The 25,081-nt window shown below is 43.5% G+C and overlaps 1 protein-coding gene across 1 annotated transcript; it reads left to right on the plus strand.

Annotated features, from left to right (window-relative positions):
• The first annotated feature begins 2,480 nt into the window (after nt 1-2,480).
• Nucleotides 2,481-25,035, plus strand: Sirt1 (sirtuin 1). The gene is made up of 9 exons (XM_052744831.1): nt 2,481-2,938; nt 4,507-4,623; nt 6,052-6,293; nt 10,337-10,489; nt 17,146-17,293; nt 17,806-17,885; nt 19,148-19,334; nt 20,767-21,321; nt 23,058-25,035. Exons 1-9 carry the CDS (start codon nt 2,512-2,514, stop codon nt 23,384-23,386), a joined length of 2,238 nt encoding a protein of 745 aa, XP_052600791.1. The 5' UTR covers nt 2,481-2,511; the 3' UTR covers nt 23,387-25,035.
• Nucleotides 25,036-25,081: the final 46 nt, after the last annotated feature.

The raw sequence follows: 25,081 nt of genomic DNA on the forward strand, positions 1-25,081 counted from the left end.
AATTGAACCCAGCTCCTCTGGAAGAGCAGTCAGTCCTCTTAACCACTGAGCCGTATCTTTGGCCCCTTAATTTTTTTTTTTTTTTTTTTTTTTTTTTTTTTTTTTTTTTTTTGGTTTTTCGAGACAGGGTTTCTCTGTGTAGCTTTGCGCCTTTCCTGGAACTCACTTGGTAGCCCAGGCTGGCCTCGAACTCACAGCGATCCGCCTGGCTCTGCCTCCCGAGTGCTGGGATTAAAGGCGTGCGCCACCACCGCCCGGCGGCCCCTTAATTTTTAGTTAATATTTTTTCATAGTCTTTAAGACAGGGTCTATATAGCCCTGGCTAGCCTGAATTCCATATGTAGGCCAGGCTGGCCTAGATTCTCCGGCCTCTGCCCCCAGTGATGGGACTAAAGGTGTGTGCCACATCTGGCTATTGTTTTATTTTGGAGACAGGGTGGGCTGAAATTCACTGCATAGTGAAAACACCTTAAATTCCTGCTCCTCTTGTCTCTAACTCCCGAATTTTTGGATTGGGGGATTACATACCAGTCTCTCTGTAACTGAGCCAAGTGTAATCGAGTTGTAATGACTCAAGTGGATCGAAGGGCCCAGAATTTCAGGGTAACTGGAGAGTGAAGGAACTTAGAGTTGGGAAAGAACTAATAATTAAACATTTTCTTTTATTTAAAGATGTATTTATATGCTAGGCGGTGGTGGCACATACTTTTAATCCCAGCACTTGGGAGGCAGAGGCGGGCGGATCTCTGTGAGTTCGAGGGTAGCCTGGTCTACAGAGCAAGTTCCAGGACAGCCAGGGCTACACAGAGAAACCCTGTCTCCAAAAACAAAGATGTCTTTTTATGTGTCTGGGTGTTTCTACTGCATGCATGTCTGGGTTTAGCGAAAGAGGGTGTCAGATCCGCAGGGGTGACTCTCCCTGTGCGTGGTGAGAGTCAAACCCAGGGCCTCTGCAAGAACAAGTCCTCTTAAGCCCCGAGCCCCTTCTCCAATTCTAGAACTAAGATTGTTTCGTTTTGGAGCCTGTCCTGTATCTCGATCTGTAGACCAGGCTGGCCTTGAACTCACAGATCTGCCTGCCTCTGCCTCCCAAGTGTTGGGATTAAGGGCGTATGCCACCACGCCCGGCTAGAACTAAGATTTTTAAAGTTTGTATGGGTCATCACTTTACACCTATCTAGCTGATTTCTCATAACACTGCAAAAAAAAACCACTGCCCGTTGTTTTAAAATTTCATTTTGAGACAAGGCTTTACGTTTTCCAGGCCTGTTTTGAACTTCCTATGTAGCTGAAGATGACCTCCTGTTCACCTCTCCCCAGAGCTCCATGCACGTTAGGCAAGTGTGACTTCACAACTGAGCTGCAGCCTCAGTCCTGGTCTCGCCATTTTAGAGATGCTTGGAAATTGGGTTAGAAGACTTCAGGTGAGCGCACGCCTTTAGTCCCAGCACTCGGGAGGCAGAGCCAGGCACATCTCTGTGAGTTCGAGGCCAGCCTGGTCTACAGAGTGAGTTCCAGGACAGGCTCCAAAGCTACACAGAGAAAACCTTGTCTCTCAAAACCAAACAGTAACAAAAAAGTGGGTTTAGAAAAGGCTCGATCAATATGCTGAAGTCACAAGAGCCGGGCCCAACATTTGACTCCCACACTGAGTGGCTAAGAACCAAGTGCTCCTCTCGCTTCAGTCCTCCCTCTCTCTGCCCTCCTGAGCCAAGAGCTGAATTTTACAAAAGCGAGGTCCAGGGGACTGAGGCTGAACACTTTTGGGGGCCAGCGAGCAGCTAGGCCCAGGTCCTTCCCGGCTTTGGGATGTGACATTCCATTGCACAGGACAAGGGAGGTGCGGGAGAAAGCGCCATGTCCAGAGGGGATCACAGGGGGGGGAAACTGAGGCAGAGCTGTCACAAAGCGCTTGGCAGGTGGGTGGGTGCGGGGGTGGGGTGGGGGGGGAGCTCTTCTCAGCCCGGGTCAGGTGGGGACTCCTTTCTGCCTTCTCGGGCTTTTGAACACCTCCCTCCTGAGGTCAAAGCCGGGCGGAGGCGGAGGAGGAGGAGGCGGCGGCGGCGGCGGCAGGCCAGGTGCTCGCGGGAGGCCCAGGTGGGAACTCGCGGCGCAATCGCAAACTTGAGCGGCCGCGGCGATCCCCGGGCCAGCGGGCGAGCGGGAGGCCGAGGGAGAGAGATCGAGAGATCGAGAGAGAGAGAGAGGCCGCCGAGGGGGAGGCCGGGCCGCCTTGGGTGGGGCCGGGGAGGGCCGAGGCCGCGGGCGGCGCCCGGACACGTGACCCGGCGTGTTGTGGTCCGGCCCGCGTGGGTGGCGGGAGCGGCGCGGGGGCGGGGGCGGGGCCGGGGCCGGGCGGGGCGGGGCCGGGGGCGGGGCCGGGCGGACGGCCGAGGGCCGGGTCACGTGACGGGGTTTAAATCTCCCGCAGCCGAGCCGCGGGGGCGCCAGTGCCGCGCGTCGAGCGGAGCAGAGGAGGCGAGGGCGGAGGGCCAGAGAGGCAGTTGGAAGATGGCGGACGAGGCGGCGCTCGCCCTTCAGGCCGGCGGCTCCCCTTCCGCGGCGGCGGCGGCGGCGGCGGCGGCCATGGAGGCCGCGGCGGCGCAGCCCGCCGAGGAGCCGCTCCGTAAGAGGCCGCGCCGAGACGGGCCTGGCCTCGGGCACAGCCCCGGCGAGCCGAGCTCCGCGGCGGTGGCCGCGGGGTGTGAGGCGCCGAGCGCCGCGGCCCCGGCGGCGCTGTGGCGGGAGGCGGTCGGGGCGGCGGCGGCGGCGGGCGCGGAGCGGGAGGCCCCGGCGACCGCCGCGGCCGGGGACGGAGACAATGGGTCGGGCCTGCGGCGGGAGCCGAGGGCTGCCGACGACTTCGACGACGACGACGAGGGCGAGGAGGACGACGAGGCGGCGGCGGCGGCCGCGGCAGCCGCGATCGGCTACCGAGGTGAGTCGCGCGCCGGGGCCGCGGCCGCGCAGTCGCGTCCCCTCCGCGTCCCCCGCCTGGGACCCGGTCCCGGGCTGGCCGGGGGGCCCCCCGAGGGCTCCGAGGGCTCGGCGGTGACGGCGGAGGCGGAGGCGGCGCGGCTCGGCCCTGGCTCGGCCCTGGCTCGGCCGCGCGCCGCCGAGCTCGCCGGCCCTGCAGCGGAGCCGGCCGCGCGCGGACTCGCCGCTCGCCTGGGCCGCTTTTGCGCTGCGCGCAGCCGCCGGGGCCGCTGGCGCTCGCTCGCAGTCGGCGTTGGAGAAGTTTTTTTTGTTTTTTGTTTTTTTTTCCCCCCCCTCCCTCGTATTCTTTTTGACTTACCCCAAAGCGCCCGTATTAAAGTTGTATTTGCCTCGCAGCACACTTTGGACTGACACCCCCCCCCACCCCCCCCACCCCCGTGGATCGACCTGCGATTGCGTTTGCAATCTGACACCTGTGTGGTGGTTTTTTTTTTTTTTTGGTGTTTCTTTCTTTCTTTTTTTTTTTTTTTTTTTTTGACCGATGTCTTTTTTTGAAGTTAGGAATTCTAATAGACCAAAGGCTGTTTCGTGAGGCATGGTCTGAAAAATGTAAGGAAATGACTGTTCCTGAAAACATGACTTTTCTGAGGTTGCATTTAGCGCCTAGGTATATCGGAGTGGTAATTTTACTGTGCTTTTTCTTCTGAAAGTATGTGCTTATAACATTTTTTTAGTTTCTTACATATCTAGTTCTGAAACAAACCGGCTGTGTTTGCCATATTGACACTAAAGGTGCTGTATATGTAATAATGGCATCTGAACTGCTTTTGTCCAGAATTTATCGGAGTCTGTCAGTATTTGTGGACCATTTAATGGGGCATTGGCCATGTATTTAGAAAAGAAAAAAAATGGCTTTATAGGGACTGGAATAGTAAATAGCCCTTGATTTCAGCTATTAAAGGGAGACAAACGTATTATAAAATATATTTTACTTTTTAAAATTTTTTTTGAGGCCGGGTTTCTCTGTGTAACAGCCCTAGCTATCCTGGATCTCGCACTGTAGCCCAGGCTGGCCTCAAACTCACTAAGGTCCACCTGCCTCTGCCTCCCAAGTGCTGGGATTTTAAAGGCATGTACCACCACTGCCTGGTTTGAGGTAACTTCTATTTGATGCATTTCATGAAGGTGTAGTGTTTTTTTTTGTTTTTTTGTTTTTTTTTTTTTTAGTACTAGATGTGGAACCCTGATCCTATTTGAAGGCATGCTTCCCCCTGAGTTACACAGATTTTTTTTTTTTTTTTTTTAGATAGGGTCCCACTTTAGCTCAGGCTGGTCTGGCTTTCACTATTTTATAGAGGTCAGGCTGCTCTGAACTTGTGCGCCTCCCACATGCTGGCATCACAGATGTACGTTCCTGTGCCTTTTCTGGTTTTCCTTTTTGTCTCTCACCTGAGTCTCCCCATGTGGTCCATCCACACTGGCCTCCGAGTACCAGTGCGTTCTTTCAGGTGTGTACCCCGGATCCAGATGTAGGTTGTTTGAGCCACAGCCTCTTGTTTCCTCTCACAGACAACCTCCTGTTCACTGATGAGATCATCACTAATGGCTTTCACTCCTGTGAAAGTGACGAAGAGGACAGGACTTCCCACGCAAGCTCTAGCGACTGGACTCCACGGCCCAGGATAGGTACGCCTCAGACCAATGCCCTTTTCTCTCCTCCTCTTCCAAACAAGGTGCTTTGTAGCCCAGGCTAGCTAAGTTGTTGTGCAGTCTGTTGCACCAGCCTCTGGAGCATGCCATAACCAGTGCTATCTTTCTCTTTACACCTTTCTTCCTCCTTTCTCCTTCCCGACTTTTCCTTTTTCTTGACTCCTTTGACAGGTCCATGTATCCCAAGCTGGCTTTAAACTCATGGAGTCTAGGATGTAAGGATGATGTCGAACTTCTGATCTTCCTGCCTTTGCCAGCAGCCCAGGTGCTGGGATTTTAGGTGTGCTACACCATTTCCCTTTGTCTGGTGCTGAGGATGGTCCTCATCGCTGTCCTTTTTCTTTTATACCAGCTTTTTGTCTTTTGCTCTGTATGTGCCAGTATGTTTTAAAAATCGTCTGCTTGCTTGTTGAGACAGGACCACTTGTAGCCTAGACGGGGTTGAACTCACTGTGTAGCCCCCATTGACCTTGAATTTCCGATTGTCTTGTGTGAAATGCTGGGGATTACAGTTAGTTCCAGCTGTTTTTGTACCAACTTTAAATTCTGTCACCTTTACCGTTTAGATCTAGTTCCTCAGGTATTGGTAAGATTTTTTTTTTTTTTTCTTGGCCTCCTGCATGCTGATTTCTGAGTTGTTTTCTTCGTCTTCCACCCATTTGACCCTTAAAATACAGTCAAAATACTTAGATCTGCCAGGCAGTGGTGGCACATACCCTTAATCCCAGCATTAGGGAGTCAGAGGCATGCAAATCTGAGTGAGCTCGAAGCTAGCCTGGTCTACATAGCAGTTCCAGGTCAGCCAGGGCTACAAAGAGAAATGCTGTCTTGAAAAACAAACCTTAGACCTAAGCATGACACACACACACACACACACACACACACACACCACACACACACCCCACACCCCCGCCCCCAAGCTCTTGCTCAGTCAGATCTATACCTTTAAATTGCACTTTTTCCCCCCAGGCTTTTGGAGACAGATTCTCTGTAGCCCTGGCTGTCCTGGAACTCACTCAGACCAGGCTGGCTTTCTAACTCACAGAGATCACCTGCCTTTGCCTCTACCTCCTGGCTCTAAATTGTATTTTTTTTTTTTTTTTTTTTTTGGTTTTTTGAGACAGGTTTTCTCTGTGTAGCTTTGTGCCTGTCCTGGAACTCACTTGGTAGCCCAGGCTGGCCTCGACCTCACAGAGATCCGCCTGGCTCTGCCTCCCGAGTGCTGGGATTAAAGGCGTGCGCCACCACCACCCGGCTAAATTGTATTTTCTTTACATAAAAATTTTATATGTTGCTGACTTATTTACTTGACAAAATAAATGAGGTTTTAATTAGAAGTGGAATAAATAAATGAGGTTTTAATTAGAAGTGGAATTGATCTGAGTCTCTCTTCCCTTCTTGTAGGTCCATATACTTTCGTTCAGCAGCATCTCATGATTGGCACCGATCCTCGAACGATCCTTAAAGATTTACTACCAGAAACGATCCCTCCACCTGAGCTGGATGACATGACACTGTGGCAGATTGTTATTAACATCCTTTCAGAACCGCCAAAACGGAAAAAGAGGAAAGACATTAACACAGTTGAAGATGCTGTGAAGTTACTACAAGAGTGCAAGAAGATAGTCGTGTTAACTGGAGCCGGGGTATGTAAGGTGCAGGAGGACAGTGGAGAGAGGCCGAGTGTGTGTGTGACTCCTTGGCCAGTTAACTTTTTCTGCTCTAATTGTAGCCTTCGTTCATGATATAGGTGTTTAGAAACTGCCAAAACCTGAGGTGCAACAGCAGTTGCTAAATTAGTTCAGTGTTTTGAAAAGTCTGACAGCTTTAAATGTTTGTCTGTTTGTAGCACAATTGGTAAGTGGAATTATGGCTTTTTTCTTTTTAAAGATCTTATTCGTGTGTGTATGAGGTTTTGCTTGCATGCATGTATGTGTACCATGTGTGCCTGGTGCCAGCAGAGGCCAGAATTGGGTATTGGGTTATAATTGGAGTTCTAGTCAGTTGTGGGCCCCCATGTGACTGCTAGCAACCAAATGTAGCCTCTCTTCAAGGAGCAGCAAGTAATTCAGTTTTTGATTTGATGTACAGGGTGTTTTACCTGCATGTATGTTTTTTGTTCTCTTGTGTGACGTGCCTAAGGAGTCCAGAAGGCATCAGATCCCTTGAAATTGGAGTGACAATGGTTGTGAGCCTCCAGGTCCTCTCTAAGAGCATCAAGCTATCTCTCTCCAGCTCCTGGAGTTTTAACACATTGTATCTTGGCTCCCAAAGGAGATTTAGAGAAATTGGATTCTTTTGCAAGACTTTAGTGGAGACAGATTCCGTTTTCATGGAGAAAGCAGAAACTTAATTCATGGTTAAAATAGGTAGTATTGGGAAGGTAACATTCTTCCCTTTTCTTCATTTTAACTTGGTAAGATTGTAGACTTGGCCTAAGACCAAGGCATATTCTGTGTTGTGTAGTATGTTAGGCATTATGTTAGCAGCAAGAAACACATCTGAGCAAAGTGAAAAGGTATTATATGATCATTAAGAATTCCAGTTCTGGGAGGCAGAGGGAGGTGAGCATGCCAAAGCATGTCACTGTGCACTAGCCCTCAACCCCAGAATAGAATTAGTTTTGTGTATAGGTATGATTTAGGCAAAGGTTGGGTTTTTTTGTTTTTTCTGTTTGAGACAGGGTTTCATTGTGTAACAGCCTTGACTATCCTGGATCAGCTTTGTAGACCAGGCTGGCCTCAGATTCACCTGCCTCCCCCTCCCAAGTGCTGGGGTTACAGGCCTCCACCCCCTGTTTGTGTTTTTTAAAAACAAAACACATGGTTTGTCTTGTGTTTGGGTGTGTGGCAACAAGTATGCTATGGCACCTGTGGGAGTCAGTACAGCTTGAGTTCTCTCCTTCCTCAGGCTTGGTCAGAAGCACCTCAACTGGCTGAGCCATTCTGCAGGCTCCCAGGTTTATTTTTGAGATAGGGTCTTATAGCTCTGGCTGGCCTAGAACTTTCCAGGGATCATTCCAAGTGCTGGGATTGTTAAAGCATGTACTAAAGTACTAGCATGCCTGACTGATGGTTTTGGTTTTTTTGAGATGGTCCCTGTAGCTAGAATGGTCTCAGCCTTGCAGCAATTCTTCTCTTCCAGGCGAGTGTTGGGATTAGGGTGTGGTCCAGAGACAGTTTTTTTTCACTGTAAAGCTGGAGCAAAATGACACTTGTTGATTCTCCTATTTGTACTGCCAGGGTTTATCTGAGGAAAAGTATTGTGTCTAAAACCTTATATACCTTTTATTCATTTAGAAACAGTATCTTGTTGTGTAGCTCTGGCTGAACTAGAACTTTCCTTTGTAGAACAGGCTGTCCTCAAACTTTCAGATATTTAAGATTAAAGGCAGGTGCCACTACATATGGTTATTTAAGAAAAAGTTTGTGTAGCTGGGTAGTGGTGATGCAGGCCTTTAATCCCAGCACTCAGGAGGCAAAGGCAGGCGGATCTCTGAGTTCGAGGCCAGCCTGATATCCAAAGTGAGTTCCAGAACAGCCAGGGCTGTTGCACAGAGAAACCCTGTCTTAAAAAACAAAACCATCCCAGCACTCGGGAGGCAGAGCCAGGCGGATCTCTGTGAGTTCGAGGCCAGCCTGGACTACCAAGTGAGTTCCAGGAAAGGCGCAAAGCTACACAGAGAAACCCTGTCTCGAAAAACCAAAAAAAAAAAAAAAAAAAAACAAAAACAAAACCAACAACAGCAAGAAAAAATTGTGTGTGTGTACACAGATGAGGGTGTCCGAGGACAACTGGCAAGCATTCTTTCCTTCCGTGTGGTTCCTGTATCAAACAAGTCATCCAGCTTGGTAATCTTTAGCTGCAGAGCCATCTCCCTGGCCCTTTATTGATTATTTGTGCTGCTGGGGATTTGAACATGGGCACACACACACAACTGACTGGTCCTTAGCACTGTTTTATTTCTATTGAGATAGGTTGTCACTGTGTTGCACAGGGTGGCTACCTGAACTCAAGTGATCCTGCCCGGTTAGTTTAGCTCTGACTGTAGATTTGTACCACTGTTCTGGGTTTTGTTTGTCTTTTAAAAAATGTAGCAGCTTTGCTTTGGGGCCACCAACCAGCTCCCAAATCATGACCAGGAGACTTTATTAGGTAAGAATGTTTGGCCTTTGCTTAGGCTCATCCCACTGGCTCTTACAACTTACTTTAATCTGTTTCTCTTCATCTACATTTGACTCAGGGCTTTTTACCTTTCTGTATGTCCTATAGTCATAGTTTCCTCTGTGTCTGGCTGCCTGGGTGGCTGGCCCCGCGTGTCTCCCTCTCTTCATTCCTTGTTCTCTTTCTACTAAGCCTGCATTCCTCCTCCTAGTTATTCTCTCTGCCCACCAGCCCCACCTGTCCTTCTGTCTAGCTATTGGCCATCTAGCTTATTATTATATTAGCCCAATCATGGGCCTTAGGCAGGCAAGGTAAAACAGCAACATATCTTTGCATAATTAACAAATGCAGCATAAACAAATGTTACATAGTTAAATAATATTCCATAACAAAAAATCACATCCTTAGCTGGGTATTGTGATGCATGCCTTTGATCCCAGCATTTACCTGTCAAGGCCTTCCCTGACCTCTCTCTGCGCTGGGGTGTAGAGACAGATCCCTGGAGCTCAGTGGTTAGCCAGCCTAACCACGTGGTGAGCTTCAGGCTCAGCAAGACACTATTTAAAAAAATGAGAAGAAGCTTGGTGGCCCATGCTTTAATGCTAACACTGTGGAGGCAGAGGCAGGTGTATCTCTGAGTTCAGGTCAGCCAGGGATACATAGTGAGACTCCGTTAAAAGACAAAAAAAAAAAAAAAACGAAGAACCTATAAATAAATGTTATATTCTTGGACTGGAGAGATGGTTCAGAACTGAGCTCTTGCTGGTGCTGCTAGGCAGGGGGCCCAGGTTCAGTTCCCAGCACCCATATGACACTTCACAACGGCATGATCTGATTCCTTCTGACTTCAGGACACCAGGTGCACAGATATACATGTAGGTTCCCCTACATACATAGAAAACAAAAATAGTAAAACTTAATAGCTTTTGGAAAAAACATTACTTTCTTATGGTACGTGTTAGGCAGCTGTTGTACTACTGAATAACCAGGACCCACACCCCCTTTATTGAGAACAGTTTCTCTGTTGTGATTGTCCTTAGCTAGTCTTGGAAATCTAAGCCTAAACAGCCCCTCAGTCTCAGCCTCCTAAATATCTGAGACTACAGTCATCAACCTGTGTGCCCAGCTTACAGTATAGTATTGAAGTTTCAGAACTCCAGTGTTCTTAAGGTAGTAAAAGCTAGCCATATGAGAACAGTTTCTTCAGGAATGATTAACTGGTAGAAAGTCTTATCTATTTTTGGTTTAAAGTAAAAATGGAATTGATTTACTGAAACCAATTGTATTAGCTTTAATTTGTTTAAATGCTTAAAGGTTTTTAAGATTAGCCCAACTTAGCACCACTGAAAACAATATGTGGCAGATGAATTACTCTCATTAGTTTACCTGTTTCATCTGTATTTAAAATTAGAGGGGTTGTATTGCTGTCCCCCAAACTCAGTTTGTCTTTTGAGTTCTTACCACCAAATTGTATATACTAGAGGTAGACAGTTGAATGTTGTGAATTATGTCTTGTATATTTCAGGTTTCTGTTTCCTGTGGGATACCTGACTTCAGATCACGAGATGGTATTTATGCTCGCCTTGCTGTGGATTTCCCAGATCTACCAGATCCTCAAGCCATGTTTGATATTGAGTATTTTAGAAAAGATCCAAGACCATTCTTCAAGTTTGCAAAGGTATCACAGGTTTTTGTTTGTCTTTCATGAAAAAGTGTTGTTGTCATGTATAGGTAGGTGTCTTAAGTTGGCATTCATCACCTAGTGAATTGGATGCTACGTGTGGTAGGCAGAACTTCTGTTTTAGGACTGATGGAAAATAATGTACTTTTGGTTTTTTGCCTGTGTTTGTCTTCTCTCCTGTGGAGGTTTGTAGATGACATAAAAAATGACTTCTGTGACTCAGAAAAAAAAAATTTACTGTTTCTGAGTAATAAGTATATAAGCATATCTTTTGTAGTGGACAAGTTTTAACATGTGCGTCTATCTGAAAAATGGTTTTTAATTACCAAAGATTGAAGTTACTTTTTATTTTTATTTTATGCGCATTGGTGTTTTGCCATGGGTGTCCTGTCCCCTGGAACTGGAGTTACAGACAGTTGTGAGCTGCCATATGGGTGCTGGGAATTGAACCCGGGTCCTCTGGAAGACCAATCAGTGTTCTTAACCATTCAGCCATCTCTCCAGCCCAAGGTTACATTTTTTTGTGAACAGATGACCCTTGTAGCATCTTCTAGTCTTTGTAGTTCATAGGTCAGTCAGCAGTTGCATGTGGCTATTGAATATTTGAAGTGTATTGACATAAGTGAAGGGCATACTTACTGGATTTTAAAGATTTTGCTAAAGAAAAATGATACTCTACTAATTGCATTTAGAAATATTTGTTTGGTAATATGTTTAGGAGCCAGGCATAGTGGTGTATTCCTGCAATCCCAGGATTCAAGAGGCAGACACACGACTCTTGACTTCATGATCAGCCAGGGCTACATTGTGAGACTCAGCTTCAAAAACAAAGCAGTAACAAAATTGTTTATTAGGCATTGGAAATTTTCATTTTCACGTGAACTAGAAAATTGAAAGTTGTACACCTGGCTCCATGTATCGCTGTGCAGCTCTGCTGTAGAGTATAGAGTTCATATATTGTCCCAAAGTTTTAGTCACTAGAAAATTTTTGATTTTTCTTCAATTTAAAATTTTTATTTATATGTATGTATTTTTTGAGACAGTCTGATGTAGGCCAGGCTGGTCTTGAACTTTGCACAGCCATGGACAGCTTTTGAGCCTCCTGATCTCTGGTCTCCACCTATCACCATTCCTCCTCCTTGTTAGTTCATTGTTATGGAACTTGTAATGAATTTGAAAGGCTCTTCTGTATTAAAGAGACATTTTAGAGACTGGAAAAATTAAACAGGATCTTAGAAATTTCCTTTCAGGAGGGATGGAGCGGTGAGTGGTGGTGCACATGCCAGAGTGCGCCTGTGGAGGTGACAAGACAAGGTAGTTTAGGGACCTCGCAGACACACACATGGGAGATTTACAGAACTGTGAGATGACAAAGATTTCTTGATGGATGCAGGACACTGATGTTTTATGACTTCAGTAAGTAGATACAGGCTTAGAAAGGTCAGCAGGTAACTATAAGTTACTTTCATGTCTTATACAAGCATAGCTGGTTAGTGTATCTATGTTAATATCCCCAAGATTTTTCTTTCCTGTAAATTCTATGTTGTGAGTGGGGAAACTGCATTGCCAGAAGTAGTCATTTTTCCACTATCTTACCAGGGTTGTCAAGTGCAGATACATATCTAAAATTAAGAGTTCCATAATTTTTAAAATTACATTTACTTATTTTGTGTGTCTGTGTATGGGCAAACATTATTTTGCTCTTCAGGGGTTTTATAAAGGCTGGAATTCCAGTAACCCTGGCACGAAATGCTCTCAAATAATGTGTAACAAGCCAGCTGTATATGTTCCTGATCCCAGGGTTCAGGAGGTGGAGGCAGGAGGATCTCAAGAGTTAAAAGGCCAGTCTCTGCTAAACACTTGAGTTCCAGGCCAGCCTGGGTTACAGTGGTAGAGCTTATTTGAGCATAAGGCCCTGGATTCAGGCCCCAGCAATGGACACACATGCTAAAATGTGGTTTTGTTCTTAGATTTTAATTGGGTTTATGGGGCGGGTGGGGAGCCTAAAAATTAACCTTCATAGAAAGACAGAAATGGGGGAATCAAAGAGCCCTCAGCTTATGGATGACATTCTGTGCATAGACCTTAACAGCTTTGCCAGAAAACTCATTTCATATCATTCAACAAACATGGCTGGGAAGGAAATCTGGGTGAAAAAGACCTCTAACAACAAAGACTGGAGAGATGAGCCAATGCAATGAGTGCACACTACTTGCAAAGGTCAGAGGTCAGTTTCCAGCATCTATATCTCTACAACTGCCAGCTGTCACCAGTCCCAGTCCAAGCCTGTACTGCTGGCCCTCCGGCCTCCACCTCCATGGCACCTGCACTTGCCCACACCCCCCACCCCAGACATAATATAATGAGAAGTTTTTATATAGGGGCTGGAGAGATGGTTCAGCAGTTAAGAGCACTTGTTCTTGCACAGAGGACCTGGGCTTGGTTCCTACCACCCATGTGGTGGCTCACAACCATCCATAACTCCAATTCTCCAAGGGGGTCCAATGTCCTTTTCTGACATCCTTGCGGACCAGGCAAGCATGTGGTACATGTTCATATTACCTTCAGGCAAAACACTCATACATACAAAATTTCTTTTTTTTTTTTTTTTTTTTTTTTTTGTTTTGTTTTGTTTTGTTTTTTTGTTTTTCGAGACAGGGTTTCTCTGTGTACTTTGCGCCTTTCCTGGAACTCACTTGGTAGCCCAGGCTGGCCTCGAACTCACAGAGATCCGCCTGGCTCTGCCTCTCAAGTGCTGGGATTAAAGGCATGCGCCACCACCGCCCGGCTCAAAATTTCTTTTTTAATATTAAAAAAAGGATTAGGTATGGTAGTACAGGTCTTTATCTCAATACTCTAGATAGAGTGAGATGCAGGTGGATCTCTGGGTTCCAGATCAGCTAGAGTTACATAATGAGACCCTTTCTTTGTTTTTGTTTTTGTTTTTGGAGACAGGGTTTCTCTGTGTAGCTTTGTGCCTTTCCTGGAGCTCGCTCTGTAGACCAGGCTGGCCTCTAACTCACAGAGATCTGCCTGGCTCTGCCTCCCGAGTGCTGGGATTAAAGGCGTGCGCCACCACCGCCCGGCGAGACCCTTATTGAGCCTTATACATGTATAGCACGTGAAGAATGTATAATGCTCTACACCATTACAAGGTGAAATGCAAGTGTCTGGGTTTTGCCTGTACATGCTCAAGTTCAGTAGGGATTAATTTTTTAGCTTCACTAACTGGAATACTTTGATTCGATTAGATAGATTGGCATACTATCAGAAAAATTTTCTGATGTGATATAATATATAATTCCAAGTATGGCTGACTGTGAGTTAATGAATTTATTTAAATGGACATATAAGTGCATATGCTGCTGTATATACATTATGGAATGGCTATAGCAAATTAGTAACATCCATTACTTCACATACTCATTTCTACACTTATATTCAGACATTTCAGGTGCACAGTGTTATTAATTGTAATCTATGTTGTATAATAGATCATCTAAATATCATTCTCCGTCAGATTCTGTCTGCTCACCAGCTTCTTCCCTTCTTACCCATCCCATTAACTTAAGAGTTAATTGTTAATGACTGGGAGTTGCCACGCTGTTTTCATAACACATGAATACTATAAAATTCTACTGTACTGTCCCTAAGTCAGTTCAGTAACAGCCAAGTCCACTTAAATAGACCATCTCTGACTACTTTTGCTATATGAGACCATATGGCAAAATGTATAGTCCATAAAGACTAATATTTACTTATTATGACCTTGTATAGTAAATGAAATGTGTTTTGTTAAAGTTAAATATCCTCCAAGAGGTAGCTGACAAAAAGTTTTGATCAGTAGAGTAGAAATTAACTCTACTGGAGTTTTGTGAATGAAATGAGTGTGAGGAGAGTTCTTCCTGGAATTTTTGTTCCTGTTCCTGTTTTCCCTTTATGGGCATGTATGTGATGTTTATGCAGTGTCCAGGGTATGAGTATGCATGTCATAGGTGGTGGCCAGAAGTTGACTTTGGGTGTCTTTCTCCATTACTCTCTCCATATTATGTATGAAAGCAAGTTCTCCTGTAGACTCTTCATTGGGGTCCCTGTTTCTGCTTCCTGCGTGCAGGAATTACAGCGCTGGTCCTCAAGGTTACAGTGCAAATGCTCACCCACTGACCCACCTCTCCAGCCCTTCACTTTTTTGTGTGTGGTGCTAGGGAGTGAGTACTTGGCCTCCCACATGCTGGGCAAGAGCTGCCCTGCAGTTGGTGCCAGCCTTCATTCTTCATAGAGTGGAGAATTGATTTAGGTTGTTTCTTACCAAACTAAACTGGCTTTCTCTGGTCTACAGACTCTAAAATTGGGTGAAGCTTTTAGTTTTTTAGGGGCTGCAATAATACCCTGTCTTTTAGGATCTTTGTTTATACTGCTAGAAACTTAGAGGCAGAAAGCAGCTAGCACCACTGGAGGGGAAGCCATTTACATGGAAGCTCTCCTGAGTGTTAGCTTGTTTTTCCCAGACAGGGTTTCTCTCTGTAGCCCTGGCTGCCCTGGAAGATTTGTAGACCAGGCTGGCTTCAATTTAGAGATCATCTTGTCTCTGCCTCCTGAGTGTTGGGATTAAAGGTGTGCACAGTCAGTCCCCTGCAGAGTGTTAACTTTTAAAAATACGTATTTTAAACTTAATCTCAGTAGCATGGCCCAACACTCATGATTGGTTTTTTTCCCTTGAAACTGGGTTCCTTTGTGTAATAGCTTTGGCTGTCCTGGAACTTGCTTCGTAGACCAGGTTGGTGCCTGCCTCTGCCTCCCAAATGCTGGGATTAAAGGTATGTGCCAGCATGCCTAGCTTGAATGGTTTCCTTTCCTTTTTTTTTGGTTTTTCAAGACAAGGTTTCTCTGTGTAACAGCCCTGACTGTCCTGGAACACACTCTGTAGAATAGGATGGCCTTGGATTTATAGAGTTCTGATAGCCTCTGCCTCCTGAGTGCTGGGATTAAAGGCTTGCACCTTACAACCTGCCACTGGTTTCTCAAAAGGCTTCAGGATGTTCAGACTTGAGGCTACCTGTCTTTTTAAGATTTGGAAGTTCTGATTTATAGTTCGTTAGAATTCTATAATTTCTAGCGATCCCTTAGTTTGAAAACTCTGTGTGCTGGGATTACAGGATGTGCCATTCAGTTCAGCCTTTAAGTGTTTACAGTATACATTAGAATGGAAAGCAAAAATCTTGGATTTTTGTGTAATGGACCACCACATTCATGACTTTCTATAGAACTAGTTTATTGCTGGGTATGGTGGCACTCGCCTTTAATTCCAGCACTGAGGAGGCAGAGGCAGGTGGATCTTTTGAGTTGAAGGCCAGCCTGGTCTACATACAGAGTGAGTTCCAGGAGAGCCAGGGTTATGTAGCCACAGACCCTGTCTCCTCCCCCATCCCCCCCAAAAAAAGCTTATTAGATTTTATGTAGCAGTTACTGAGTGGAAATTCTAAACTTGTGAGTTACTAAATAGGTTAAAAGTCAAGTCCTCTAATCCTACAGAAGCCTCAGCCCTGTTTACAGTTGCTGTGTGTTCTTGCCATGTGTTCATGCAGACAGAACCATCCATATGTGCACACAATTTCAGTTTTTTGCATAAAACCAAAAAGATTACTCCCTGGTGACTAATTATTATTATTATTTTTTTTATGTATGTCATGGACTATTTTTGAGGTCAGTGCATGAGAGCCCTCTCATTGTCTCAGTGGCTGAACATTGCACTGTATGGATGTACATTACTATACAACCAGTCTCCCTATTAATGGACATATGGTTGTATTTCTTTTTTGCTAACATTGTGATGGGTTAGAGAAGGCCTATATTGTAAGGAAGTAGAAAGTACAGCTACTTTAAAGAAAAAAGGAGAAACTTCCTTTGCCATAGTCACTTACTAAATGAAATTGAATAAAAACACTGTCAAAAGTTGGGAGGACCAAAATTGATACTTTTTCTCTGATCTTTTTGCCATGTGTATATCTGAATTCTTTGTTTTTAAAGAAGAAACAGCATTGAAGCATTATTTGGGGGGAAAAACACACACACAAAATCCAGCAACTCAGCATTCATGAGCAGCTCTGTTCTATCCCAGTATGCCTGTGCAGTGGAAGGAAAGCAATTGTGGTAAGGAATTAATAAAACTTCAGCTTTAAACTCCAGCAGGTTGATATTTATGAATGATGAATCAAAAAGAAAGTTTTCAATAATACATTGACAGCCTTTTTTTAGTTGTGAAGTCACCATACCTTTGATATCTGTAATCAGTGTAAAGTTCCCCCTTTTTTCCTTAAAGAAAAAAAATCTGAATTTACAACCAACAAAATTTTGATGTACCTAAGGTATGTATTTCTTCTGACTTACATTAAACATCCATTAAGATGTGTTTATGGGTCACCTTATCTTGTTCAAGGGGCCAAGTTCACAAATTGCTGAGTTTTCATATAGTAACAAGCCTTTTTCTAGGTGTGCCACCCATCTATATGCTTTAAAATGCTCATGGATTTTGTTTATTAAAGTATATACATGGGGGTTACCATTAGGACATTTTTTGACTGAACATAAGCAGCATTTCTGTTATGCTTATTTCATGAGTCAATGTAAACCTTTCTGCCTTTTGCATTATATAGGAAATATATCCCGGACAGTTCCAGCCATCTCTGTGTCACAGATTCATAGCTTTGTCAGATAAGGAAGGAAAACTGCTTCGAAACTATACTCAAAATATAGACACCTTGGAGCAGGTTGCAGGAATCCAAAGGATCATCCAGTGTCATGGTTAGTAAATGTCAACAGTAGTTTTCTGTAGTGTGCTTAGTTTAATAGAAACATCAGGCTTGGAAAGAAGCTGCTATCTAGTGTCGTGATTAAGCATTATTTGATAATCTTGAGTGCACATAACTGAAACACACAAAAAAAGCAGAAATAAGGCCTTAGATGTGGTGGTGTATGCCTAGTGATAGGAAGTTCAAGGCTATCTTTGACTATACAAGACACAACTGTGCTAAGGTTGGAACCTTCCAATTGTAGAGTTTTAGCCCTTGCAAAGTTATTTATTGCAATAGCTTTAGAGGATATGGAATATATACATGCATGCATACACACACACACACACACACACACACATACACATACATACACATGCGCGCGCACACACCACACACACACATTCTTAATATATAAACTATATATCACATAGATTATATTCCTTGTAAGACTTACTCAGGTTGAAGTCTTTATGGTGTAAACCACAAATATTTCAATAAAGTAGGTGTATTTTGTTGTTTTAGGTTCCTTTGCAACAGCATCTTGCCTGATTTGCAAATACAAAGTTGATTGTGAAGCTGTTAGAGGAGACATTTTTAATCAGGTAATTGAATTCATCTGCTCATTGTAGGAACTGTGTGAACTTGATGTTTGCTGCGTCTTCCTTCATCATTTCCCCTTCAAAGTATGTGTTAACACAGAAAGAATGCTGGACTTCCTGATAAATTAGTCTCTGTAAGGTGAAGAGTCCTTAAGAAAAAAAAGTGTTGGGCCAAGTAGTGGTGGCACGCACCTTTACTTTAGTCCCAGCACTCAGGAGGCAGAGGCAAGTCTGGCCTACAGAGCGAGGTTACAGGACGATAACACAGAAACCCTGTCTCCAAAAAAAAGTTGGGATGTTGCTAGAATGCCTGCTTAACATTTAGAGTCCTGGGTCTGCTCTCCAGCACCAGTAAATCTAGTGTTTGGGCACATGGCTGTAATCCCAGCACTTTGGAGTCTGGAGACTTAAGAAGCTGAAGGTCATGCTCAGCTACAAGCAAGCTTGGGTTAGCCCAGGTTACATAGGTCCCTTCACCAACAAATCTAAGTCGTCTTTAGTTTACATCTCCTAAGTACCTCCTTACTAAGTCTAAAGTAGGGGCCTGGTCACAGTTCCACCATGATCCTTCCCTCTCAGCTTTGATCAGAATTTGGAGCCTTTTTTACATTAGTTGTGTAAGATTTCAAACATTTTCAAAATGATAGGGAAGTATTTTACTATAGGAAAATATAGCAACACACATCCAGAAATATGTCCCGCACAATCATGTATAATCAGGAAAAAGAATATATTGAAATGGAGTTATTTTCACAAACACTTTTTTTTTTTTTTTTGGTTTTTCGAGACAGGGTTTCTCTGTGTAGCTTTGCGCCTCTCCTGGAACTCACTTGGTACCCCAGGCTGGCCTCGAACTCACAGAGATCCGCCTGGCTCTGCCTCCCGAGTGCTGGGATTAAAGGCGTGCGCCACCACCGCCCGGCCACAAACACTTTTAAAAGGTCAAGTTTGCATTTTTTTCCTGTGCTCATTTTTGCATATTTAGTATTTTCTGTGCACATGTGTGCATGGGGGAATGACAGTACATGTGTGAAGGCAGAGGATAAGGAGATCAGGGTGTTGGAGGTCAGTCCTCAGTCCACCCTATGGACTCTGGGAGTTGAAATTGGTTGTCAGGCTTGGCAGGAATTGTCTTCACCTGCTGAGCTGTGGTCACCCGGCTCCACAGTAGACACTGTCAAGTTTACTTGTGCTCAGCTTTTATGTCTCCTGGGAATGTTGACTGCTTCTAACTTGGGCTCCCTTCGCTTTCCCATTTTGTGCAGGTAGTTCCTCGTTGTCCTAGGTGCCCGGCTGATGAGCCACTTGCTATCATGAAGCCGGAGATTGTCTTCTTTGGTGAAAATTTACCAGAACAATTTCATAGAGCCATGAAGTATGACAAAGATGAAGTTGACCTCCTCATTGTTATTGGGTCTTCTCTGAAAGTAAGACCAGTAGCACTAATTCCAAGTAAGTTGATAGGTTAGGGGGCAGTTCTGCGTGCCATGTGTTGTGGGTCTGTGTATGAGGCAATTTTATTATTTATATTTAGCTCACATGTATGTATGTGCACCATGTGTCCCTGTTGGATCTCCTGGAACTGGGGTTACAGATGGTTGTGAGCTATCATGTGGGTACTGAGAATCGAACCCCAGGTTCTTTACAGTAAGTGTTCTTAACCACCAAGCCATAAGCTTTACTTTTTAGGTGGTCTTCATAAAGTGACATTTTGATATGGGAGGGGGGCTGTGAAGACAGAAGTAATATCAAATTTTAAGTTCTATAATAAAATCAAAACTGACTCATACTTTTTAATGGCGTGTATTTAAAGTTGCAGAGGGTTTGCTTCAATTAATTCCATGTATAGTCTCTTTATTTGTGTGGGGGGTATTTTGCCTACATGGATGTCTGTTGCCTACTTTGGCCAGACAAGCCTGTCAGACCCACTAGACCAGTGGTTCTCAACCTTCCTAATACCGCCACACTTCAATACAGTTCATGTTGAGATCACCAACCATATGCTACGTCCTAACTAATTTTGCTACTGTTACATTTGTAATGTAAATACCTGTTTTCTGATGGTCTTAGATGACCTCTGTGAAAGGGTCCTTTATCCCCCAGACAGGTCATAAACCAGGCTTAGAACCATTGTTCTAGAATATGGAGTTCATTGTACAGTAATCCCTCATGTGTGATCAGATATATAGCCTATTATAGGTGTTATTATCTGGTTGTGTATGATAGAAGTGTGTGTGCATGAACGTGCAAACCAGAGAAATGAATCAGCAGTGAAGAAGGCTATTTTGGCGGGGGTGGAGGGGGCTTGTTTAAGACAGTGTTTCTCTGTGTAATAGCCCTGGCTGTCCTGGAACTCACTTTGTAGACCAGGTTGGCCTTGAACTCAGAGATCCACCTGCCTTTGCCTTCCAGAGTGCTGGGAGTGAAGGTGTGCAGCTAAATCCCCAACCCAAGAACATTTATTTCTGTTATATTGGATGTGTCCTTTTGTTAGAGGATAAGAGACATCTTAGCCTTCCAAATACCTCTAGCTATATATATGTTAAGCTAATTCAAAGAAATGTTATTTTAAAGTTGTAAGCTTTCTGAGCTGGAGTTCTCTGAGGCTGGGACAGGATTGCCATGAGTTTTAAGGCCAGTGGGAGAAAAGTAAATTATTTGTCATTGATAGGAAATTGATTTTGAAAATGTAAAATGTTTATAGATTTGTATGCCCTCCTGTGTGTGTGTGTGAATGAGTGTGAGACAGGGTCTCACTGGGGTTCTGGCTGCTTCCCTTGAGCTCTCCCTGGTGCTGGGATTAAAGGGGTGGGCATATACATTTGTTTTGGTTATAACTGCTTTCTTTCTCTTTTTCTAACTCCCTTTTCCATTCTGTTTTTAGGTTCCATACCCCATGAAGTGCCTCAAATATTAATAAATAGGGAACCATTGCCTCATCTGCATTTTGATGTAGAGCTTCTTGGAGACTGTGATGTCATAATTAATGAGTTGTGTCATAGGTTAGGTGGTGAATATGCCAAACTTTGTTGTAACCCTGTAAAGCTTTCAGAAATTACTGAAAAACCTCCACGAACACAAAAGGAATTGGTTCATTTATCAGAATTGCCACCAACACCTCTTCATATTTCAGAAGACTCAAGTTCACCTGAAAGAACTGTACCCCAAGATTCTTCTGTGATTTCTACGCTTGTAGACCAAGCAACAAAGAACAAAGTTGATGCTTTAGAAGTATCTGAATCAAAAGGTGGTGTGGAAGAGAAATCACAAGAAGTACAGACTTGTAGGAATGTGGAGGGCATTAATGTGGAAAATCCAGATTTCAAGGCTGTTGGTTCCAGTACTGGAGAGAAAAACGAAAGAACTTCGGTTGTGGAAGCAGTGAGAAAGTGTTGGCCCAACAGACTTGCAAAGGAGCAAATTAGTAAGCGTCTTGATGGTAAGGAATGCTGTTCGTTGAACCACTTTCAAAGTCTTGTGTTCCAAGTAAGATGACACCCAATGTCAGATTTGGGCTTACACACACATACCATGAAAACCTGAATAATTGTTTTGACATTAGTTGACCAGGGTAGTGTTGTGTTTGTGTGTTGTTGAGTTAGAGAAAGGTGATATTTTTTGCAGGCAGTTCTGTGATAAAACCCAGGGCTTCAGATGGCCAGGCAAGATCTACCAACTGAGTTATAAATTCAGCTCCAAGAGTGGGTTTTAAATTACGTTACTGTGCTGTTTTAAGTGGTAGGCATGACTTAATAAATGACTGAGATTTTATTTTTTTTAACTGTGGGTCAGCTTACACACATAATCATGTTCTAGGTGAGAAAACTCAGGATTGAAGGCCTTATATATGAAGGAAGAGGTACTGCCAGATAAAATTCTAGGTCTGCCTTGAGGATGTACCCTCTTCTAGAAGCTGCCTTGTTTCACATCTTACTGGACATCTGCTTTATCCTATCAACTGTTAACATAGGTGGAATAGTTTACTTTTTGAAAGATACTATATAATAGGTAAATCCAAACTTAAGTTATGGCACAACCTCTACAATACTTTGTAGAAACTAATTTTGGTCTTTTTAGATCAGGCCTCACACTTGAAGAGCAAGCTGGCCTTTATTAGTTTTTTTTCGAGACAGGGTTTCTCTGTGTAGTTTTGGCACCTTTCCTTGGAACTCACTTTGTAGCCCAGGCTGGCCTCGAACTCAGAGATCCGCCTGACGCTACCCCCCCCCCCCCCCCCCAATTAAAGGTGCACGCCACCACCGCCCAGCTGCAAGCTGGTATTTAAATGTATGCAGCCTTGATCCTTGGTAAGCATCCAGACAACAGCAGGGCACTGTAATATAAAATCCGTTTTCCATGCCCTATAGAAATAAAACATCACCAGACATTTTATATGTAGCTTTCCTGCCCTGATAGCTGGGATTAAAGGTGATGCTCGGCTTTGAAATTAAAAAAATTTAGTTTCTGAAGAACGTAGCACAGATCCTTCCCTTTTAGGTGCTAGAATTGTGGCCATGAGCCATCACAGAGCAATTATATAATTATTAATGGTTAACTTCCTGCTTCCATCTCCCCAGTGCTAGGATTAAGAAATATGTGCCACTTGGCTTATGTAATGCTGTGTATGAATTCAAATTCTAGTGAGCGGAATAAATCTTTGACCTTTGGCAGTATACTGAATTCTGGAGGCACTATCTACTTCTGTCTGTATAATTGTAAAAACAGGCGATAAAATCTTTTAATACTTGTGAAGCAGACTACTACTTTGTTTTGAACTAAACACGCTCCACAAAATACCCTGATAATAGAGCCCAACATTTGTTTGGGAATTATAGTAGAGGTGATTTAGTTATGCAACATACCTCCTCAGGCCCCTGTACACACACACATACACACACACACACACACAGTGGGAGACTTAGCTCTTAGCTCTGTGAATTGTACTTGCCTGTATCAACTAACGTGTAAGCCTACAATACATATCTTTGTAAGTCTCAGTGTTCAGGAGGTAGAACGAAGATAACGAGTTCAAGGCAGAGCTGGGTCAAACAGGTAATAATACAACAAAACCACAAACTAGAAAGTTTGTGAGCCTTCCAGGGTGTACCCACTGGACACTTCTAGAATGCTTCTCCTGCCAAACTAAAGGTAACATTTCTTACTGCTATATTTCAGGTAATCAGTACCTTTTTGTACCACCAAATCGTTACATATTCCATGGTGCGGAGGTGTACTCAGACTCTGAAGACGATGTCTTATCCTCTAGTTCCTGTGGCAGTAACAGTGACAGTGGCACATGCCCGAGTCCAAGTTTAGGAGAACCCATGGAAGATGAAAGTGAGATTGAAGAGTTCTATAATGGCTTGGAAGATGATAATGATAGACCTGAAGGTGCTGGAGGATCTGGATTTGGAGCCGATGGAGGGGATCAAGAGGGAGTTAATGAAGCTACAGCCATGAGACAGGAGGTGACAGATGTAAACTGTCCATCAGACAAATTATAACATTATTACAGTTGTCCAGGTACAGGAATTGCTCCACCAGCATTGGGAACTTCAGCATGTCAAAATGAATGTTTACTTGTGAACTTGAACAAGGAAATCAGAAAGATGTAATATTTATAGACTGGAAAATAATTGTCATAATTTTTAAAGTTCCATTATTTCTGTACTTGTACATTCAACACTAACTTTTTTTAAGGGTACTAGGTATCTTTAATCAGTTGTTAGTTGACTTCAGTTTCCTTTAAAGGTTCATTTGTATGATACATCCCTATGTATATATAATTTTGTTTTTGCCTATTTTCAACATTTTAAAGTTTTCAAAAAGCCATTGGAATGTTAATGTAAAGGGAACAGCTTATCTAGACCAAAGAATGGTATTTCACACTTTTGTTTGTAACATTGAATAGTTTGAAATCCTCAAATTCTGTTCGGCTGAACTTTTTACTTTTAGCAGTTACCTTTGAAAACACTGGGATTTTCAAAAACTTGTGGCAGCTAACTTTTTAAAATCACAGATGACTTATGTGAGAAGGAAATCAGCATGTGTGGGGAGCACTCAAAACTTGGTGCTCAGAGTTTGAAGCATATTTAGTGCTTAAGATGGCTTTTGTACCTGCTGCAGATGTAATGTCAAAACAAGCCCCTGAGACTAACCTGATAAGTGATTTGAAAATGTTTCACTTGCTCTAGAAACAATAGTGCCTGTCTATAGGTCCCCTTAGGTTGAACAATAGCGAATATTTAAACTATCACTGTGGTAGAGCCTGTGTAGATCTTCACCACAAGTATTAAACTGCCAAGATGTGAACATGCAAAGCCTTTCTGAATCTAATAATGGTACTTAGATTGGGGAGAGTGTAATATTTTGAACTGCTGTTTTTCCACTAATGAGGAAAGCAACAAGTCTCTTAATTATAAGTTCCAAAGTAATAAACTGTAACTCACCCAGAAAGTACATTGTTTCCTGCTGAGAGGATTTGGTGTAATGTATCCCAAAGTGTTAGCCTTGTATTATGGAGACAAATACAAATCAGATAGTCAATGAAACTAGTTCTTATTTATTTAAAAGCTTAGCTTGCCTTAAAACTAGGGATCAGTTTTCTGAACTGCAGAAGCTTTTAGCCTTTCAAACAGTTCACACCTCAAACTGCAGTCAGTACTTATTTTACAGATGACTTTGGAACATTATCCCCAAACTTAAATACTCATGTTTGGTTTATTTATTACCAAAAAAAAAGAAAAAAAGAAAAAGAAAAAAAGTTTTGAAATATAGCTGTTCTTTATACGTAAAATACCCAGCTAGGACCATTACTGCCAGAGGAGAAAACTAATTAAGTAGCTCATTTCCTTACCTAAAAAAGCTCTCTCAATCTGAATTTGGCTTAACTAAAGAATGCCGTATATTTAGTTTTCCATTTGCATGATGTGTTTGTGCTATAGACAATATTTTAAATTGAAAAATTTGTTTTAAATTATTTTTACAGTGAAGACTGTTTTCAGCTCTTTTTATATTGTAAATAGACTTTTATGTAATCCGGCATATGTTTTGTAGACTGTTTAATGACTGGATTATCTTCCTCCAACTTTTGAAATACAGTGTTTTATACTTGTATCTTGTTTTAAAGTCTTATATTAAAACTGTCATTTGACTTTTTTTTTTTTCCTTCCTGTTAACTTACCAGCCCAATAAGGCTT

Source organism: Peromyscus californicus, unplaced genomic scaffold, assembly GCF_007827085.1.
Source record: "Peromyscus californicus insignis strain IS unplaced genomic scaffold, ASM782708v3 Scaffold_19__1_contigs__length_69161282, whole genome shotgun sequence".
Taxonomy (NCBI): Eukaryota; Metazoa; Chordata; class Mammalia; order Rodentia; family Cricetidae; genus Peromyscus; species Peromyscus californicus.